This window comes from Crassostrea angulata, chromosome 3 (assembly GCF_025612915.1).
Source record: "Crassostrea angulata isolate pt1a10 chromosome 3, ASM2561291v2, whole genome shotgun sequence".
NCBI lineage: Eukaryota > Metazoa > Mollusca > Bivalvia > Ostreida > Ostreidae > Magallana > Magallana angulata.
Genome location: NC_069113.1, coordinates 36,674,783 through 36,691,554, shown reverse-complemented (window position 1 = coordinate 36,691,554; position 16,772 = coordinate 36,674,783). Strand labels below are relative to the sequence as shown.

The window sequence follows — 16,772 nt, the reverse complement described above, 5'->3', positions numbered from 1 at the left end:
GGAAGAAGATACTGCCATATACCGGTAAATGTATTACGAGAAATACAACAAATTTTAATCAAGCTAGATAAATTGGTCAACATGAGAATTACCATAAAATCCCAAAAATAACTAGATCTGACTGAACCTATCAATAATATCAAAATAATGATTACCAGTACATTGATTAATGACCATAAAAACGCTTCATTTTGTTTGAAGAAACATGATTTCCATCTGTAGCCTAGCTACCGCAAGTTCACAAAATGAAATGAGTCTTTTTCAAACAGATTTCTTTGTTTTGGTTTCAGTTAAGGGTTTTACACACTAGTACATGTATAGGAATATATGTTAACACGTGGCACAAGTTTATGAATACTAATAGGTCCTCTGAGAGAAATTCTGAGATCAATATAAGTATGCTCCCAATGGTGATCAGTGTAAGAAAATGAGAGTGGTTTTCTTTTTACTCCTTGAACTTTTAATGTTTTACAAGCTCTCTTTTGAATAGAACTAAGTTGTATCCACCTCCTGCACTGGTAATGGAAATGGAAAAACTTGGCTGGATCAATAGTTGGGAAAAAGTACTCTGATGGAGCCAAATATATCCCATTTTCATGCATTTCTGGGTAAGAGTAATCTCCCTTGAAATCTCCATACACTGAGGTGACAAAATGGGGCCCTGTGCTATCAAGGACACTCCACATGTGTTGGAAGGCAGGCAGTCTGTCGATTAATCTCTTCATAAATGGATGTTTTGGTCTACAGCCCATTAATGCATTTATCACTAGATGTTCAAAGTTTCCGTCCAAGATAGGATGCTCATATGGTTCCTGTGGTAAGAAGCAAGCGTACTTCTTTGTGAAAGGTGTGAGTGATTTCAAGCTCTCTAGATCCATATCGGCATAAACCCCACCAAACTCGTACAGGACAACGTAACGCAAAGCATCAGCTCTCCGTATTCCTTCCGAATATCCATCAAAAACTTTCAATAGGTATGGATGTCTGTCTTTAATAAGCTGTCTAGCACTTTCGTCTGTCCACAGATAATAAGTCCAGCCAGGGTGATTCTTGACCCATGTTTGAATCCATTTTGAAAATTTGCTTGGAATTTCCTTGCTCTTCCATGTTTGGTGAATGATGTGGGGAATTCTGCTTTCCCCAACTGAGGGAAATAACTGGGGTTCTTGAATTCCCAAAGGAACAAAATCAGTCTCAATTGGGATGTCAATATAGTGGAATGCTCCATTTTGTCGTATTTGCTCAAACTTGATCAGAAAATGGAGAAATATTAAGCTAATGCTTGCATGACAAAGTGTTTTTAATGTGTCTGGTTTGGTAACTGTCAGGATGAATTTCTTCAATTGTCCCATCCCTTTGGAAAAAAGTATTAAATTTTAAGACCAGAAATAAAATGCATGCATTTATGCATTTCAATATTTTTTTAAAGGAAACAGACTAAATGAAATTTAACAGCTATATAGGAATTTATGTGCATTTGTCTTAAAAAAAAAACTTTAATGCATTTATATAATACCCATATACATAAGTACACAATGTATCATTCTCTAGCCAGCAGGTGGTAAAAAAAATCTCATTCAGAGCCTTAGGTGTACCAATATGCTAGCACAGAAACTAAAGTAGCTGATCAGGCCTATATATAATACAATTGACATGCAAATCATGCACACGTCCACTAAATTGTTAGGTAGGTGAAATAATATATACATGTATATATATAACTTACGATTCACTTAAAAAACTCGGACAGTGTGAACATCATCACCACCACCTCCCTCCCCCCCCCCTTCCAGAAAAAAATAATGGAAAAATAGATTTTTCAATTATTCTATTTTTTTAATTGCATGTCAAGTTTCACAGTTGGTGTCATTATTTCCAAAAAAACTTGCATTTGTATATCAGGATACATAAGGTATTTTCTTTGTTCTTTTAAAGTTAAGAAATTGAAAGATCCTGCAACTGCAATTTTTTTTTTTAACTTTAGACTAAGATGCTGGGAAGTTAAAATAACTTTTAAAAGTATTCAAATTTGCACATTTAATTTCAATTCAAAATAAAAGTCTATAATTTCATAATTCATTTTTATCTTCGTTAAACCTACCTTCTGATCCTGTCACCTGGAGTGATTCTCCACTCTCTTCTCTCTATCCAGCTTTTATAACATCGGGATCGTTGAACAGGTGCTATACTTGTCATATTTTGTTTAAAATTAACGAGATTAATAAAGTACGTTATGAGAATATTCATATGTTTGTATGAAAAAGCACTGATTTAGAATTGATATTTGAACAGCTGTGTGGCATTTTAGGCATGAAAACTACTTGAATATCATGTAACTTTCGTTTTGAATTCGAATTACCCTTTTTTAGTTTTTACGTCTATTAGCTTTATAGTGTAGACGAAATTTACCTCCAATCTGTAACTCTTCAGTCGGCTTTCAACATGGTAAGAATGCAAAATCATTGTGATAGTTATTATGTTTCTCGGAACCTATAAGAAGTTTATTTAAATGATTATTTGTAAAAGTAACGAGAAACTTAAAAACCAACTCTTTATTTTTCTTTCAAATGGTCAAGCTTTCGACCATGTCGACCCTCTGATTTTGTTTAGCCCCCCCCCCCCCCCCCCCCCCAGTGATCTTGATTGGTCAAATAAATTATTCATTTACTTTCAGTCACGGCGATATGACTCAAGAACAACAATATTTTCTCCAGAAGGTAACTAAAGCGTTTAATTTATGATCTTTATCTATATCCCAGAAGTTTATGAATTACATTCATAAACTCAAATGCGGATTAACAGAACCAATATGCCTTTTTCTCTATAAATAATCTGTAATTTACAGGGAGATTATATCAGGTGGAATATGCCATGGAGGCTATCGGTCATGCAGGAACCTGTTTGGGTATCCTAGCTAATGATGGGGTTTTGCTGGCTGCAGAGAGACGCAACACAAATAAACTCTTGGACGAAGTTTCATATTCAGAAAAAATTTACAAACTTTACAAGTAACTGGTTTTGTTAATATTTAATAACCATTGTTTTTTTAATCAGGAGAAATGTTTTGTGATATTAATTGAGTTTTTTTGTTTCTGTTTTTTCTTTCTTCAGTGACATGGCTTGTAGCGTTGCTGGAATTACATCAGATGCAAATGTTTTAACAAACGAACTCCGTCTAATTGCTCAGAGGTAATTATTTTTCATGTCCATTACCAACTGTTACATAGCCTACATTTTGTAGTTCTTGCATGTCCATTTACTTATTTCTGCATATTTTAGGTTCCATTTACAATATCAAGAACCTATTCCCTGTGAGCAACTTGTTAGCTCATTGTGTGATCTGAAGCAAGCTTACACTCAATTTGGAGGTAGTGATTGTTCTTTCGACTTTTGCAGTAATTTTAAAATAATTAGCTTATATATATATATATATATATATATAAATTACATACATCTTGAGGTAATTTTTCAATTTTGCCAATTAGGAAAGCGACCTTTTGGTGTATCTCTTTTATACATGGGCTGGGATAAACACTATGGATTTCAGCTTTATCAGAGTGACCCCAGTGGAAATTATGGAGGATGGAAAGCCACTTGTATTGGAAATAACAGTGCTGTAAGTTAATTTCTTGGTTGAAATATTAAAAAAAAATATTTGTCAAATATTGTGAATGAACAGTTCTTGAGGTTCAAGAAAATTTTGCAGATTTGCCAGATTCTTAATATACACTCAGAAAGTAAAAAAAAAAGCAAAGCAATGATCAATATGTGTAATGACCATTAACTTGTATATTTTGACAGAATGCAGTTTCAATGCTGAAACAAGAGTATAAAGAAGGGGAAATGAATCTAAATGATGCTTTGCTGTTAGCCATCAAAACCTTGAGTAAGACCCTGGACATGACTAAAATAACAGCTGATAAAGGTATAATAAATAATCTATTTGATTTAGCAATAAATGTATGTTTAAGAGTGTTTAACTTATATAAAGTTGTTGCATTCTTAAATGCATGTACATGTACTTATTTTGGCAACAATTGTACACATTTTGAATTGCATGTACAAGTATAAACTTTAAAATATAGCTGATAAGAGTACAGACTCATGTACTACTTGTACTTAAGGTGCATATACTTTTAAAAACAATTCATGTCCATGTTGTATGGTAAAGCAACGAAAACATGATTATATTAATATCAATCCAAAGAACATGTAATATATGAAAATGTCAAGAATAGGTTGAATGAAATAAATATGATAATGTATGTTGTATACTGTTTTGTTAATCCAATAATTTTATTGCATATATTTGTCATCAAGAGATTGCGTAATTAATTAAAAAATACTTTCATAGTTGAATATTTACATCTACTGAGTATGATTCCCTCTATTTCTTATGGAAACTTTAAGTTAATTCATAGCTCTATAGAACAGCTGTAGAAACTGCCAGAACTGAAATATTCATGCCCCGTTTATCGAAACCTACAGCGACCTAAGAAAAATCAGGGACTGCACGAGATAATCAGAATGATGTCAGACTCAAATTCCCATAGGAGACGATTTGGCTGTTTCTTACAGCTATCGTACTAATGTACATTAACAGTACTTTAGTAAATTTTACTAACTTTTTACAATCAATTTATTGATTTGTTAGTAGAAAGTTGTAAATAGAGGACAATGAAAGGCTTTTTCAGAAAAAAATTACATAACTGTCAACACGGGCTATGTATTTTTTCTGCGATGTCTCCACCTTCATATCCCACATGAATCACCAAAGAATGCATTTTATTGTTTAAATAACAACATGAAGATGGTACTTATAGAGATACTGAGTTAACATAGCATATTTTGTACCTGCTTTTAAAGTATTCCTCTGCTTGCAATGGCATATTACTGTGTAAATTATTAGAACAATGAGTTTGAATATTATGAATCAAATGTTATTTGTGTTTCAGTTGAAATAGCCACATTGACCAGAGAGAACGGGCAGACAAAAATGACGATTCTGGGAGCTCCTGCTGTGGAGGAAGTTATTAAGAAACACGAGGAAATAGAAGCCAAAGCTGAGGCTGAGAAAAAGAAGGAAAAATCCTAAACTTTATGTTGTAATAACTTGTAAGTATATTCATTAATGGTATAAACATGTAAGATAATTATAGAAGAATTTGTAATTCAAAGTATTTTGCACTGTATATGTATATTCAATACTCATAAACTGTTGAAGCACATATTTTTGTTGGGTCAAAGTTTTGTTGTTTTTAAACCAAATAAAATTTCGTTGGCATTTATTTTCATCATATCATCTTTGTATTTATTAATACTTGGGTTAAAAATTCATCATGGATTTATTGATTTAGTTACCGGTAATTTATACTGCCAACAAAAATAACGAAATTTGTAACTAGAAAACGCATTTATGCATATGGAGAAAATGTACTTACACATATGTATATTTATCAAACATAAATTGAAAGGTTTGAGTAATTTTCTTAGAAATGTTTAAAATGTAAAATCATTAAATATGGTCATTTATCTATGAATAAGTTTCCATTGTGCACTCTCTTTTATTTTCAGGTTTGTGTTAAGACAAAAGGCTGGAATGCTAAGATTTCTTTCAGAGTTTCATCATTAAAAACTGTCATAAACATTAGTGCTGTTCTACATTTTGTGATGCATATATCTATGATCTTTGTCATTCATGATTGAATAAAAACTCTTCAAATTTGTTTTCATTTGATATATTTTTTTTTAATTCGAGTGGATAAATGTAAATATTCAGTCAAAAACTTTATAATGTGACTCTCGTTTTATTTCATTGCATGCATGTTCAAGCAATATCAAATCGTATTTTTTTTTTCATTGATACCATTAAAAAAATACATTTTTAATAGCCCAATGCATACGTCGTAGCAGTTTTTATCTTATGTGTTTATCGGTGCAATAAGAATAAATGATCAAACTTAATTTTTGAAGCATGTCATTGTCGTTATCGGTGGTCTAACTTTACACATTCTTCTTCTATAACACCGCTTGGCTGATTTCTACAAAAGGACGAGCGTACAAGACCTGACAACCCCCCCCCCCCCGTACCCATGATTTTGAAATGGCATTCGAACATATAAAAAATCTCTACGTTTGAAACTGTGCATCAGAACATGTACATGTATAATATAGAACTGCATTCTTTGACAAATAAATAAAATACAATAATACATGTATTATCTTCTTTGTTTTATTTGATGCTTTCTAAGCATTACAACATGATTTTATATCTGTGCTAGCGCTATTTTTATCCGACATTGTATGTACAGAACATAACAGTACGTAATTGTTGTCATTATATAAATGGTATCAGATATTTTTCTCATAACCAATAAAAAAGCAAAACAGGTTTTACTTAAAGGCAAATGAATTCAAAATAAAACGCCGTCTTTACGATTCGAACACCCTCTCCATGGAGAAGGATGGACTACGAGCCTCCGCCTATCACAGTGAGCTACGTTGACACATTAGAGAACGGATGGGTAAATTTAACTCTTTGACAATAATTAATCAAGTAAAACGTCTGGTAAAATCACAGATTTGACACATTATGGGTCTCGACTCCATTTTAATAAATCAATAATAAAAATCAATATAAAATTCTTCTTTAAATAAAAGTACTTTTAGGATGGAGTAAGGACCCATTCATACCCAATTTTGCAATTAATAACACAGTGAATGATCCAAGATTTAGGCAAAAAACGATGTGCAGATTAATTTGGAAACCAATATTTGTCATGCTTATAGAATGAAAGCACAATATTGACTTCCATCGTGAAATTTATAATGAAAACAATGCATACAAGTCAAAAATTAATATTCTAACTTTAAATTCTTTCGTCTTCATTGCTCCGAGTGGGAGATATTCAAAAGTAGAGATATTTAAGAAAATATGACGGGCTCTTTAAAAGTCTTCTTTAAAACAGAATAGCTTGTGAAATCAAAACTTAAACATAAACTTCCTGATATATCGTTGGTTCAGTTTTGTTCAAATCATGACTCTTTGGGGTCAGAGAGGATCAATCCTGAATGTGTGTGGGGTTATTTTAAAGGGACTTGGACACGATTTGACTTAAAATTTTCAAATTTTATTTTTCCATTCTCAATGTTAATAATGATAAATCTATAAGTTTATAATGCTATGTCAAAATTTGAAACTCAAATATCAAGTTATAAGCAAGATACAGAGTTTATAATTCTTTGTTTTGTAAACAAAACTCGAATATTGTCATTTTTTACATATTCGTTGTATTGGTGTAAATTTCCATCAAATGTAACTTTCTTTTCTTGATAATAATATTTAGAAGATATTGAATAAGTTTAAATTGTTTTTACATGTCATTTTGTCTAAGAAATGATAATTCTCTACATTACATTTTATGTAAACAACTATAAGACTCGAGCTTTGTTTACATAACTATCAACTCTTACCTCTGTATCTCGCTAGTAACTTGACTTTAACATTTAATACTTTGGTCAATCATTCAAAATGCACCAATAAACCATTTTATACATAAAAAATAAAAATAAAATTTTTGATCTCAAATCGTGTCCAAGTCCCTTTAAAGTTTTACAGAAATTAATTAAAGAGTAAGTGAGTTCACATACCCCACTCTCCCTCTCGCCGAAAAAAAACAACTGCAACTTTGCACATCTGCATTCGTCTTTATAAAGTTCGGTGAAAAAAGTTCGGTTAAATTAAAGTTTCGCGAGATTCTATTCAGTGCATGGTTTCATAGAACATGTACCAGTATATTGAAATGGCAAAAATAGGTTCAAATGAACAAACATCTTTTTGGACAATATATAGGAAAAGGAATGCCTGTAAGCATGCACTAGAACTATTATTCATACATATGTACAAAGTTTCTTGAATTACTAGTATGTGACCAGGCAACGACGTTGCATCGGGGGGGGGGGGGGGGGGGGGGGGCCTTTTCTCGCAGCAACAATTCTAAAAAAAAAAAAAATTAATTACTGGGAGTTGCCCCTCCCCCCATTTTTGGGAGTATGTAAAAAATTGGAATAGAAATAAGGAAATGATGAAGGGTGATAATTATGCGAAAAGGGTTTTTTGTTTGTTTTTTGTTTGATGAGTCTGACCCCACCACTTTCAAAAACGATGCTACGTGCCTGGTGATATGTTAGTTTTGAAATCAAAGTATATATTGACTCTAGTTACTAAATCTGCTGTGGTTAGATTGAACTACCTCTGCAAGCGGCGAAAGAATACACGGTTGAGGCCAGGTACTTCGGTCAGCTGGACATAGGTGCTCAAGTGAGCTATGTGCATGACCTATGGATCTCATGCGATTTTCCTTTTTATTCTCATACATACTCTAAATTCCCAGCCCCAGAATTAAACATCTGCTATTGTTTAGATAAAACTTTTTTTTTCAAATTTTGTTCATTATTGTTTATTCTCAAATGTTGAACTTAAGACTTAAGGAGGATGGGTGGTCAACAATCAACCATCAGGTCTGCCTTAAACTTTTAGACATGATATTTTTGGTCATAAACTATATCATTTATAGTAAAAAAAAAAAATCCAAATATTTTAAGCTAAAAAATATGAATATTTTCTCAGTATATCTCTATACAGCCTCTCGTGGGTAAACATAGCCTAAAAATGGCCACAATCATTCAGCACTTTTAATTGTCATATGCAGAATTTTAATTATCGAGAATCCAAATATCAACCTTTAACCCGGCACTGTTATCTGGCAGTCTTATATAGCATGTCTTTAAATGCTATCTCTCCTTATCTTTCTCACAGGTTAAAGGGACTCACCTTTTGGTAAGACCTTTTTTTATTGACGATTTTCAATATTCCTGGGCCAGTTTGTTGTAGATTTTAAAATTTGATTAGCTATAAACGTGGGCGTTTCCCCATAAAATACTTTTAAACGATTTTTATTTATTTTTTTTAGCTTATTTAATCTATTTTTGCTAAATATTGCACTTTATTAATCAATATACATGAATATATAACGTGAATATGATACACTAATATCAACTTATATTTGAATACTTTTATTAAACATTGACGGATTTTTTTTCTCCCAAATCAATCCATATCGTTCAAAGGCTTGAAAGTACTGAAGGCCCTTTCGAGAGTTCAGTTACATCAGAGCCGCGGGTTATTCAGTGCATACGAATCTACACTCATGTATAGGCTTTCATGTGCCTCATTTATCGAACTAATCCAATCTACGGTAAGTAAAACAGTAGATTTTATAAATCTATATTTTCCAAATTGATTAATTAATTTAAACACACAGTAATTGTAATCCCAGTTTTGTGTACCATTTATAGTATATGCACAACCGTAGTTGCTTTTTTTCAACAATTATAGACAATGAAGTCGTTGATTCTCCTTTCCGTCCTCGTCCACGGGGCATTGTCGTTTGTTTACCTGGAAAAACTGTCCCACATGAAGCTCCCTAGCAAAATCACTCCCTCCGTGCAGTATCAGATGTTTGGGGGAGCGGCGGAGGAGGCCGCATATGACAAACAACGACGAATGTTATATGTTGTAGGCAAGTGGGGATAGGGTATTTAATTACGTTGTAAACAAACAAGTTACATGATATCAGATAAATTATACAATGTATATTCTCTTACATATATCCTTACAGTAAAAGCTTTGCAGGGACAGGATTGAACGTCTAATATAAAAAAAAGTTATACCAATCATCTTTATAATAATTATACGTGAGTCTTTTAACTGACCACAGGGGAAGAATCTCGTTTACTGCATGTCATGGATTTATCTGACCCAAAGAATCCAACGTTAGCTACAACTCATCAGTTTACACCCAGTGACGGAACTCCCCGTGACGTAGCAATTTGTGGTGATGAGGTAGCCGTCGCTGTGACGTCGGGAATCAAAGATGTCTATGAAGGACATGTCTATTTCTTTCATGCGTTTACAGGCGGAAGCCCAGGGTTAACGCCCGATGGAAAACTTCCAGGTAAGGAAAACAAATTCATAAATAAAAGACTTTGGCTCCATGCGTGGATTCAGAGCTTTTTCCGTGGGTGAAGGGTGAGTCCGAGGGACATTTTGTTTGTCCGTGTGTGGTGGTGGGGGGGGGGTAGTTCTAAGCTTTATATTCGGCAACTTTACTCTGTGAATTTAAAATTAAAGCATGACTTTTTCAGGGGTTTTATCACCCAGCAACCTTAAAACTCGAGATCCGCGCATGGAAAATCAAACATATGTAAAAATGTGTTATTGATGATTTATCAAATAAATTGAGGGATATTGCAATTTAGCTGGATACTTTCCTGATATGTTGACCTTCACCAGCGACTGCAAAAAACTCCTTGTCGCCAACGAGGGGAGACCAGGGAAGGATATCAACAATGTATTCACCGACCCGGTGGGATCCATCACCATTATAGAGAGAGACAGAAACGGGGGTCCACCCTCCGAGCGAACCGTTTCCTTCACTGGCCAAGATCAAAGGTATAAGTATATTGAAACCTATTATGGAGGTTTATTTTCGCGGGTTGTTCATTTTGACTTATTGAAATATTTTGCAGGTTTGACTGTTTGCATTGGTATATTTAGTTAATTAATATCATATCATGTTTAAATTATGAAATCTCCCATACAGTATTTATCAACAAGTTTTGAAAAAAATCTGAAATTGGGAACGTCACCTCGTTTTCAGGTTTGATTTGAGATTTCCAATACGATACATTCCTCAAAACTTGTGGCCTATTAAAGTCACTCCAACATTTGAGGAAGATGCTACCCCCGAGTACATTACAGTGACCGATGACAACAAATACGCCTACATTATCTTACAGGTAAAACTCATAACGTCTCACATTTACGAGCCGTATATATAGTTACTAGTAATAAACACACTGTTTGAATACCCAAGCTTTACCAGCAGAAAAATACGTATAAACCCGCCCTTTTACGGTTATGTAGAAATCTGTTTAAGATATGAGGCTTTTATTGTCAATGGAATGATATAATGTTACAATGCCTCTCAGTTTACACTACTAAATTTAAAATATATACATATATATTTAAACTAAAATTGATATTTCTTCGCCTGCATTTCCTCTTATTTTTCTTAAATTTTGAAGATTTTTAAATTAATATTATTTTTTTCCTTGCTTTCAATATTAATATATTTCTAATTATTACATATTGTGGAGATTTTATATAAAGATATAAACTGACAGAAAAGCTAATATATTGACCATTTAGTAATAGAGGAAATCCGGATTTAATTTAATTTTTTTTTACGCAAATCTATTTATAGAAAGAGCTAAAAAATGTAATTTATCTCATTATTTGTTCAGTTTAGTTAAAAATCCAGCATTATAACGTTATTGTTTTTATAATGCTAAATTTGCTCATAAATCTACAATAAATCTGAATAACTAAAACGTGATATTTTTCTACGCCAGTGTTCCGTCATAAAAATAAAGTCCATATTAGATTGTAAACTATGATTACTATTTCTTTACCAAGTTGTATAATGCCTGGTATAAAGAAAAAAGGAAGAGAAAGAAATATCTTTCAATTTCCAAAAAAAGACAAGGCGCCTCTCTTAACATTAAGATATAAAGTTATCAACACACCTTTTTTAAAAATTAAAGCTGCTTGGTCCGATTTTATATCAAATTTTATGCACGCTTTTAAACGATGGCTATGCTTAGTATATGTATAATGATAGACATTGCAGTAGTTTTCCCAGTCAATGAAGCCAAATTTAAATGACGAAAAACACGTACAAAATTTGCTAACAAAACAAACGACATTAAACGGTACCGCGTTATTTCGCCTCATGTTAAATTTCACCCCTGACGACGAGACGGGTATGGTTGTATTACGAATTTGACATCGCTCTAAATAAAGGTCGAAATGGTAAGACAAATGATCAGACAAATTCAAATAAACATTAGTTCGTTTTGTTCACCAATATATCTAAAGTCTGCTTTCTTTACAGTCGATGCAGGACTGGTTGAATAACCCCAATCATTCGGGGGACGAAACCATGCGGTTTCCTTTTCTAAACATTCCCGTGATGCATTTTGGTTTGTTTTTTCGTTTGCCCAAAGAGAAATTATTTTTATTTACTTTGAATATTTCTAACTTTGAAAGGAGATGGATTCTGCTGGTGTAAATAGGAGAAAGTCCATAACTTTCTAAGATAAATGATTTGTATGAACAAAATTTTGATACTGTAATAACGAAAAAATCGGACCAAGCAGCTTTAAATGACAAACTATCAGTGGAGCGAACTTCCTTCAAAAGTGCACTTGTACTTGATACGTGTACTCAATACATTCTGGTTGCTGAAAAAGAGACCATTACTAAAACTGACATTAAATTTTCTTATCTTTATAATACTGTGAATATGAATTCAAACAGGCATGTAGTATCGCTTTTAAAGGGGAGGGTTAGACCTTCACCAACATCCCGACAAACAAAATGGGGGAGGGGGTCCAACGCCCTATCAATGATTTAAAGAGAGGGAGGCGAGATTTGCCTCCTATCATAATATATTTTTGTTTAAAACCAAAAATAAAAGAGGCTACCCCCTTTCTACATATCAGGTCAATAACATAATTTAGACATAGTGTACTTGTACATGTATATCACAAACCCCAGAAATGAAGAGAGTATTGCCAGGACACTTAACAACATGAAGGATATGTCATAGGCAAGATTAATTAGAAAATAATAATGAACCTGAGTTCATTGGGTTTTTCAGTGCTTAATTTAACTCAACTTTAGTATCATGGGGTCTTAATTACGGTCTAAAAGTGGCATCGGCTCCTTATCATATTATATATATTGTGTTCCTTCTTTATTTTCTAGAAAAATAACGCCGTGGCAAGAATATCCCTAAGTACATACGAAATCACAGGTGTAACACCTATCCCGAAAAAAGACTGGAGTAGCTACACCATAGACCCCAGTGACAGGGATGGAGGTGTGTGTGTGTGTGTGTGTGTGTGTGTGTGTGTGAGAGAGAGAGAGAGAGAGAGAGAGAGAGAGAGAGATTAAAAGAAATGACAATATCAAATACATTAAAAACATTAAAAAGATAACGCATCAGATTGCCAACATTTTTAAATGAACTAAAAAATTTCAAAATTTTACATCTATTTGAGAATTTTTTTTAAAGAATTCTTGTAATTAAGTAAAAATTCTCTTCTTGGTCCTTTATTTGGCAGGTGTTCATCTTCGACAGTTTCCACTCAAAAGCATACGACAGCCGGACAACGCCAAAGTGATCACCATTGGACGAAACAACTTCCTGGTTACGGCAGACGAGGGCTTGACAACAAGCTTCACTTCCGCCCACGACGGCTTCGTCTGGTCGGACCACAGCCTGGCAGACATATTAGCAAGACGTAAAAATAATATCTTTCATTTGATTTCTCATTTCAGACGCTTGTTCCTGCAATGAAATTTTAACCCATAACATGACAATTATTATAATATTAGTTAAGCTCAATGTATAGTTACTGGTATAACTGAATGCAGCGTTTTCTATAACGTGTTCGAATAGATTTTGAATCACGTGGTCAAAATAAACATAGAAATAGTCGGATCATACGATAGCGTGAAACTCTATAAGCTAACTTGAAGCAATTTTTGGCTGATGAAATGTGTTATATTTTGTACATGTATGTGTGCTAACAGTGGTTTCAGAAGGGGGTACTAGTATATTGTTTTACCCTTGTGTGTCTGTCCGTTAAAAATTTTCGTCAAAGATTTTTCAGCAACTATGAATCGCAGATGCTTGAAATTTTTAGACACTCTTTGTTTAGGTACTAGTATGTCATATAGTGGGATAAGTGTTTTTAGCAAACAGACTTCAACTTTCTGTTAAATGACGACTTCGTTTAATTTTAACCTAAATTTTAAAAAAAAATTTCGTCAAACATTTTTCAACAATTATCAATAGCAGATGCTTCAAATTTTAACACAATCTTTGTTTAAATATGCCATGTGATGGGATTCCTTTTTGAATGTCGACTTTGCTTTTTTGTATATTCACATATAAGAGTGGGGGTATCACTTGTAAGCACTGGTCTAGCTTGCTTTATATAGAAGTACTGTACATGCAGTTTGTTTTGTTTATTCTAGTATTAATGTTAATTGCAAACAATGCCAAAAATTGCGTGTATTACGCAATATAACCGGTAATACTCAGTTCTGAGTACATTTTGTTTTCTCAAACTTGCCTTGAATTCTTTTCTTTTTTAAAATCAAATTGAGAATATGGGTAGGAGGTGTAACATGATTCCGAGTTCTGTAGATACCTTTATTATAAAAGACTGACGTGAAAAGAAATCTTGGAATTTGGAGAAGAAAAAAAACTTCGGAATTTGTGGATCATAAAGGGATTTTTTTTCTTTTTATCACGTTTTCTCATTGTAGAGAACAAGTTTGATACTGTGGTCATAAACAACGACACGTTTGTAGAGGATCTCAAGATGGACAATAAAGCCGGTGAGTAGATGCGCGCTTATAAATTAAACATATTTTAAAGAAATAGAAGGTATTTCTTAGAATTTAATTTTACTGCAGATAAACTTTCTTTTGTGATACTTCTGCATGTTACTAAAAGCCTTCATGATAAATAAAATTAAAATGAATCGATCAGTTTTCTCTATCTCTCTCTTTTTTGAGGAGAAAGATTCTCTTTTTAGGAATATGTTGCAAACAAGTTATTGAACATTACGACAATAATGTAATTTTGTTTTAATCAGGCCTCTTAATAACCTTTTCCACAAAAATATGAATAACATATGTTTATAAACCCTTTTTGTTCATTTTAGTGGTAAATTGTAATTCCACAATATATTTGGTCAAGAAAATTGCAGTTTGTATTGCTAAAAAAAAGGAAGTAATCTACAATCATTTTCACGATAATGGCGTCGATCGAGGATTTTAAGCGAACACACTTATTCTTTTCAAAATTCAGGTAGATTGATGTTAAGCACCATTGACGGTTTGAATTTATTTACGGGTAAAATGGACGAAGCCACTCATTTCGGTGGGAGAGGGTTTTCCATTTGGAAAACTTCAGACATGTCGCTGGTTTTTGATTCTGGGGACGAAATCGAGAAAGAATTGGCCAACTCTATGAAAGCTGTGTTTAACACAGACTGTATTCGTAACACCATTACATATCAGGGACCAGAGAACCTAAGGGACACACAGTCTGACGATTACGTGAGTACTCCAGCAAAACACGTGGTTGATAACAAGGGATGAACGTCCGTTGCCGTTTTAGACCAATTTACATCTTCTGTGTAAAGCTGAAAATCAAAAATATTCAATTTTTTTTTCTTTGTCGTAGTTTATAATCCAAAATATAATGTTTAAATTTTTAGTTAGATCAGATATAAGCAATTTGATCATCCTGCCTTCTTATGTTTTATTCAGTACGTAGAAATACATGTAAAAAAAAAAGAAAAAAGATTTACACGTAGTTTTAATGTAACTAGCTAATTTACGAGGTCTCATAAAATGCCATGATTACACCAACGCGCAGAAAAGAATTGAAAACAAAATCTAGAATAACATTAATATGCTTGCCTCTACAGGGTCCAAAAATAGGTTCCTTGGATTATATCAATGACAATGGTGCACAATACATAGTTGTGGGCAGTGAAACAACTGGTACTATCTTCTTGTACTCTGTAAATACTACCTCGGGCACCCCCAAGCCTCAATTTGAGACCGCCTACCGTACCGGTGATACAGATTATGTGTGGAGCGAGCTCTATGATATGGGAACGGCTGGAGATGCTGGGCTATCTGCAGTCGGGTAAGTATTTAGCTAATTTCAAACTCCTCAGATGCTTTCGTCAAACATACCTGGAGTTTTGGTTATGATTATCTATCAAGATCTGTCGAATTAAAATTAGATTTTGTAAACTTGCTTCTCGATGACACACTACTGTAAATTCCTTATTTTACGCGACTACATAATTCCGCGATTCCGCTGTTTGTTAGGTCCGCGATTCCGCTGTTTGTTAGGAAACCGCGAGAATATAAAATCGCGAGCATCAATTTTGTTATGATTTCATATACATTGGGTTAAAAACTTTATGAAAAATAAAAGCGAGATCTTAAAATCAACGAGAGATTATATTGGCGATTTTACGCGGATATTAATTTCCCGCGTTTAATAAGGAATCTACAGTATACAAATGTAACCCTCCTCTTAGATGCGCTTTGTGTGTATATAACATATCACAGAGGAATGAATGTACCCCTATTTAATACCAAGATCTTTTCTTTACTTGAAATAATTAATACATGGATAAATGCAAAGATAAAAATATATGCACTTAATTAAACGTTTTTGGGTATGGGAAACAGTAAACACAAGGAAAGATCATTTTTACCCTTGGCTATGTTTTTATTGGGGGAAATATTTTGTACCACATCTGGAAGAGTCTATTACATTTTGATTTTATTAAATGTATGGCAAATTTTCAATGAATAAACATGCATTTTTCCTTTCTGATTTTTAAATGCAAGAAAAATAATTTAACTTCTTTTTATTTCACAGATTCATTGGCCGAGATGACAACGCTTTAAACAAGACCCTGATATATGTGATAGGACAGTATTCCGGCTCAGTCTCATTATTCCAGATTATAACCATGTAGTTCACTGGGTCTAGTTATTCCACAGGGGCTCGTCACGAAGTTTTTTCAACCTTTTATATATA

At 33.3% G+C, this 16,772-nt stretch overlaps 2 protein-coding genes and 1 pseudogene across 3 annotated transcripts; 2 read left to right on the top strand and 1 right to left on the bottom strand.

Moving 5' to 3' along the window:
- Positions 1 to 97: 97 nt before the first annotated feature.
- Positions 98 to 2,247, bottom strand: LOC128176365 (uncharacterized; annotated as a pseudogene).
- Positions 2,248 to 2,346: 99 nt separating this feature from the next.
- On the top strand, positions 2,347 to 5,727 carry LOC128176366 (proteasome subunit alpha type-4-like). Its single transcript, XM_052842632.1, has 9 exons — positions 2,347 to 2,445; positions 2,675 to 2,717; positions 2,846 to 3,008; positions 3,112 to 3,189; positions 3,280 to 3,368; positions 3,486 to 3,616; positions 3,802 to 3,925; positions 4,956 to 5,115; positions 5,575 to 5,727. Exons 1-8 carry the CDS (start codon positions 2,443 to 2,445, stop codon positions 5,093 to 5,095), a joined length of 771 nt encoding a protein of 256 aa, XP_052698592.1. The 5' UTR covers positions 2,347 to 2,442; the 3' UTR covers positions 5,096 to 5,115; positions 5,575 to 5,727.
- A 3,028-nt stretch (positions 5,728 to 8,755) lies between these two features.
- LOC128176485 (uncharacterized) lies at positions 8,756 to 16,714 on the top strand. 2 transcript variants are annotated; one of them, XM_052842870.1, is made up of 12 exons: positions 8,785 to 8,839; positions 9,130 to 9,257; positions 9,398 to 9,581; positions 9,780 to 10,016; positions 10,321 to 10,513; positions 10,722 to 10,860; positions 12,893 to 13,007; positions 13,252 to 13,431; positions 14,465 to 14,536; positions 15,012 to 15,262; positions 15,637 to 15,860; positions 16,611 to 16,714. In XM_052842870.1, the coding sequence occupies exons 2-12, from the start codon at positions 9,210 to 9,212 to the stop codon at positions 16,708 to 16,710; spliced, it is 1,743 nt and encodes a 580-aa protein (XP_052698830.1). In that variant the 5' UTR covers positions 8,785 to 8,839; positions 9,130 to 9,209; the 3' UTR covers positions 16,711 to 16,714. The 2 variants fall into 2 exon arrangements, with proteins under 2 accessions (XP_052698831.1, XP_052698830.1); XM_052842871.1 differs by lacking the exon at positions 9,130 to 9,257 and having other exon boundaries at positions 8,756 to 8,839.
- The last annotated feature ends 58 nt before the right edge of the window (positions 16,715 to 16,772 follow it).

Coding starts and splice junctions, on each gene's coding strand:
- LOC128176366 (XM_052842632.1), top strand. Junction 2,718..2,845: donor AACAATATTTTCTCCAGAAG/GTAACTAAAGCG, acceptor TGTAATTTACAG/GGAGATTATATCAGGTGGAA. Junction 3,617..3,801: donor GTATTGGAAATAACAGTGCT/GTAAGTTAATTT, acceptor ATATTTTGACAG/AATGCAGTTTCAATGCTGAA.
- LOC128176485 (XM_052842870.1), top strand. CDS start 9,210: ATGTATAGGCTTTCATGTGCCTCATTTATCGAACTAATCCAATCTACG. Junction 14,537..15,011: donor CAAGATGGACAATAAAGCCG/GTGAGTAGATGC, acceptor TTCAAAATTCAG/GTAGATTGATGTTAAGCACC. Junction 15,861..16,610: donor GCTGGGCTATCTGCAGTCGG/GTAAGTATTTAG, acceptor TTTATTTCACAG/ATTCATTGGCCGAGATGACA.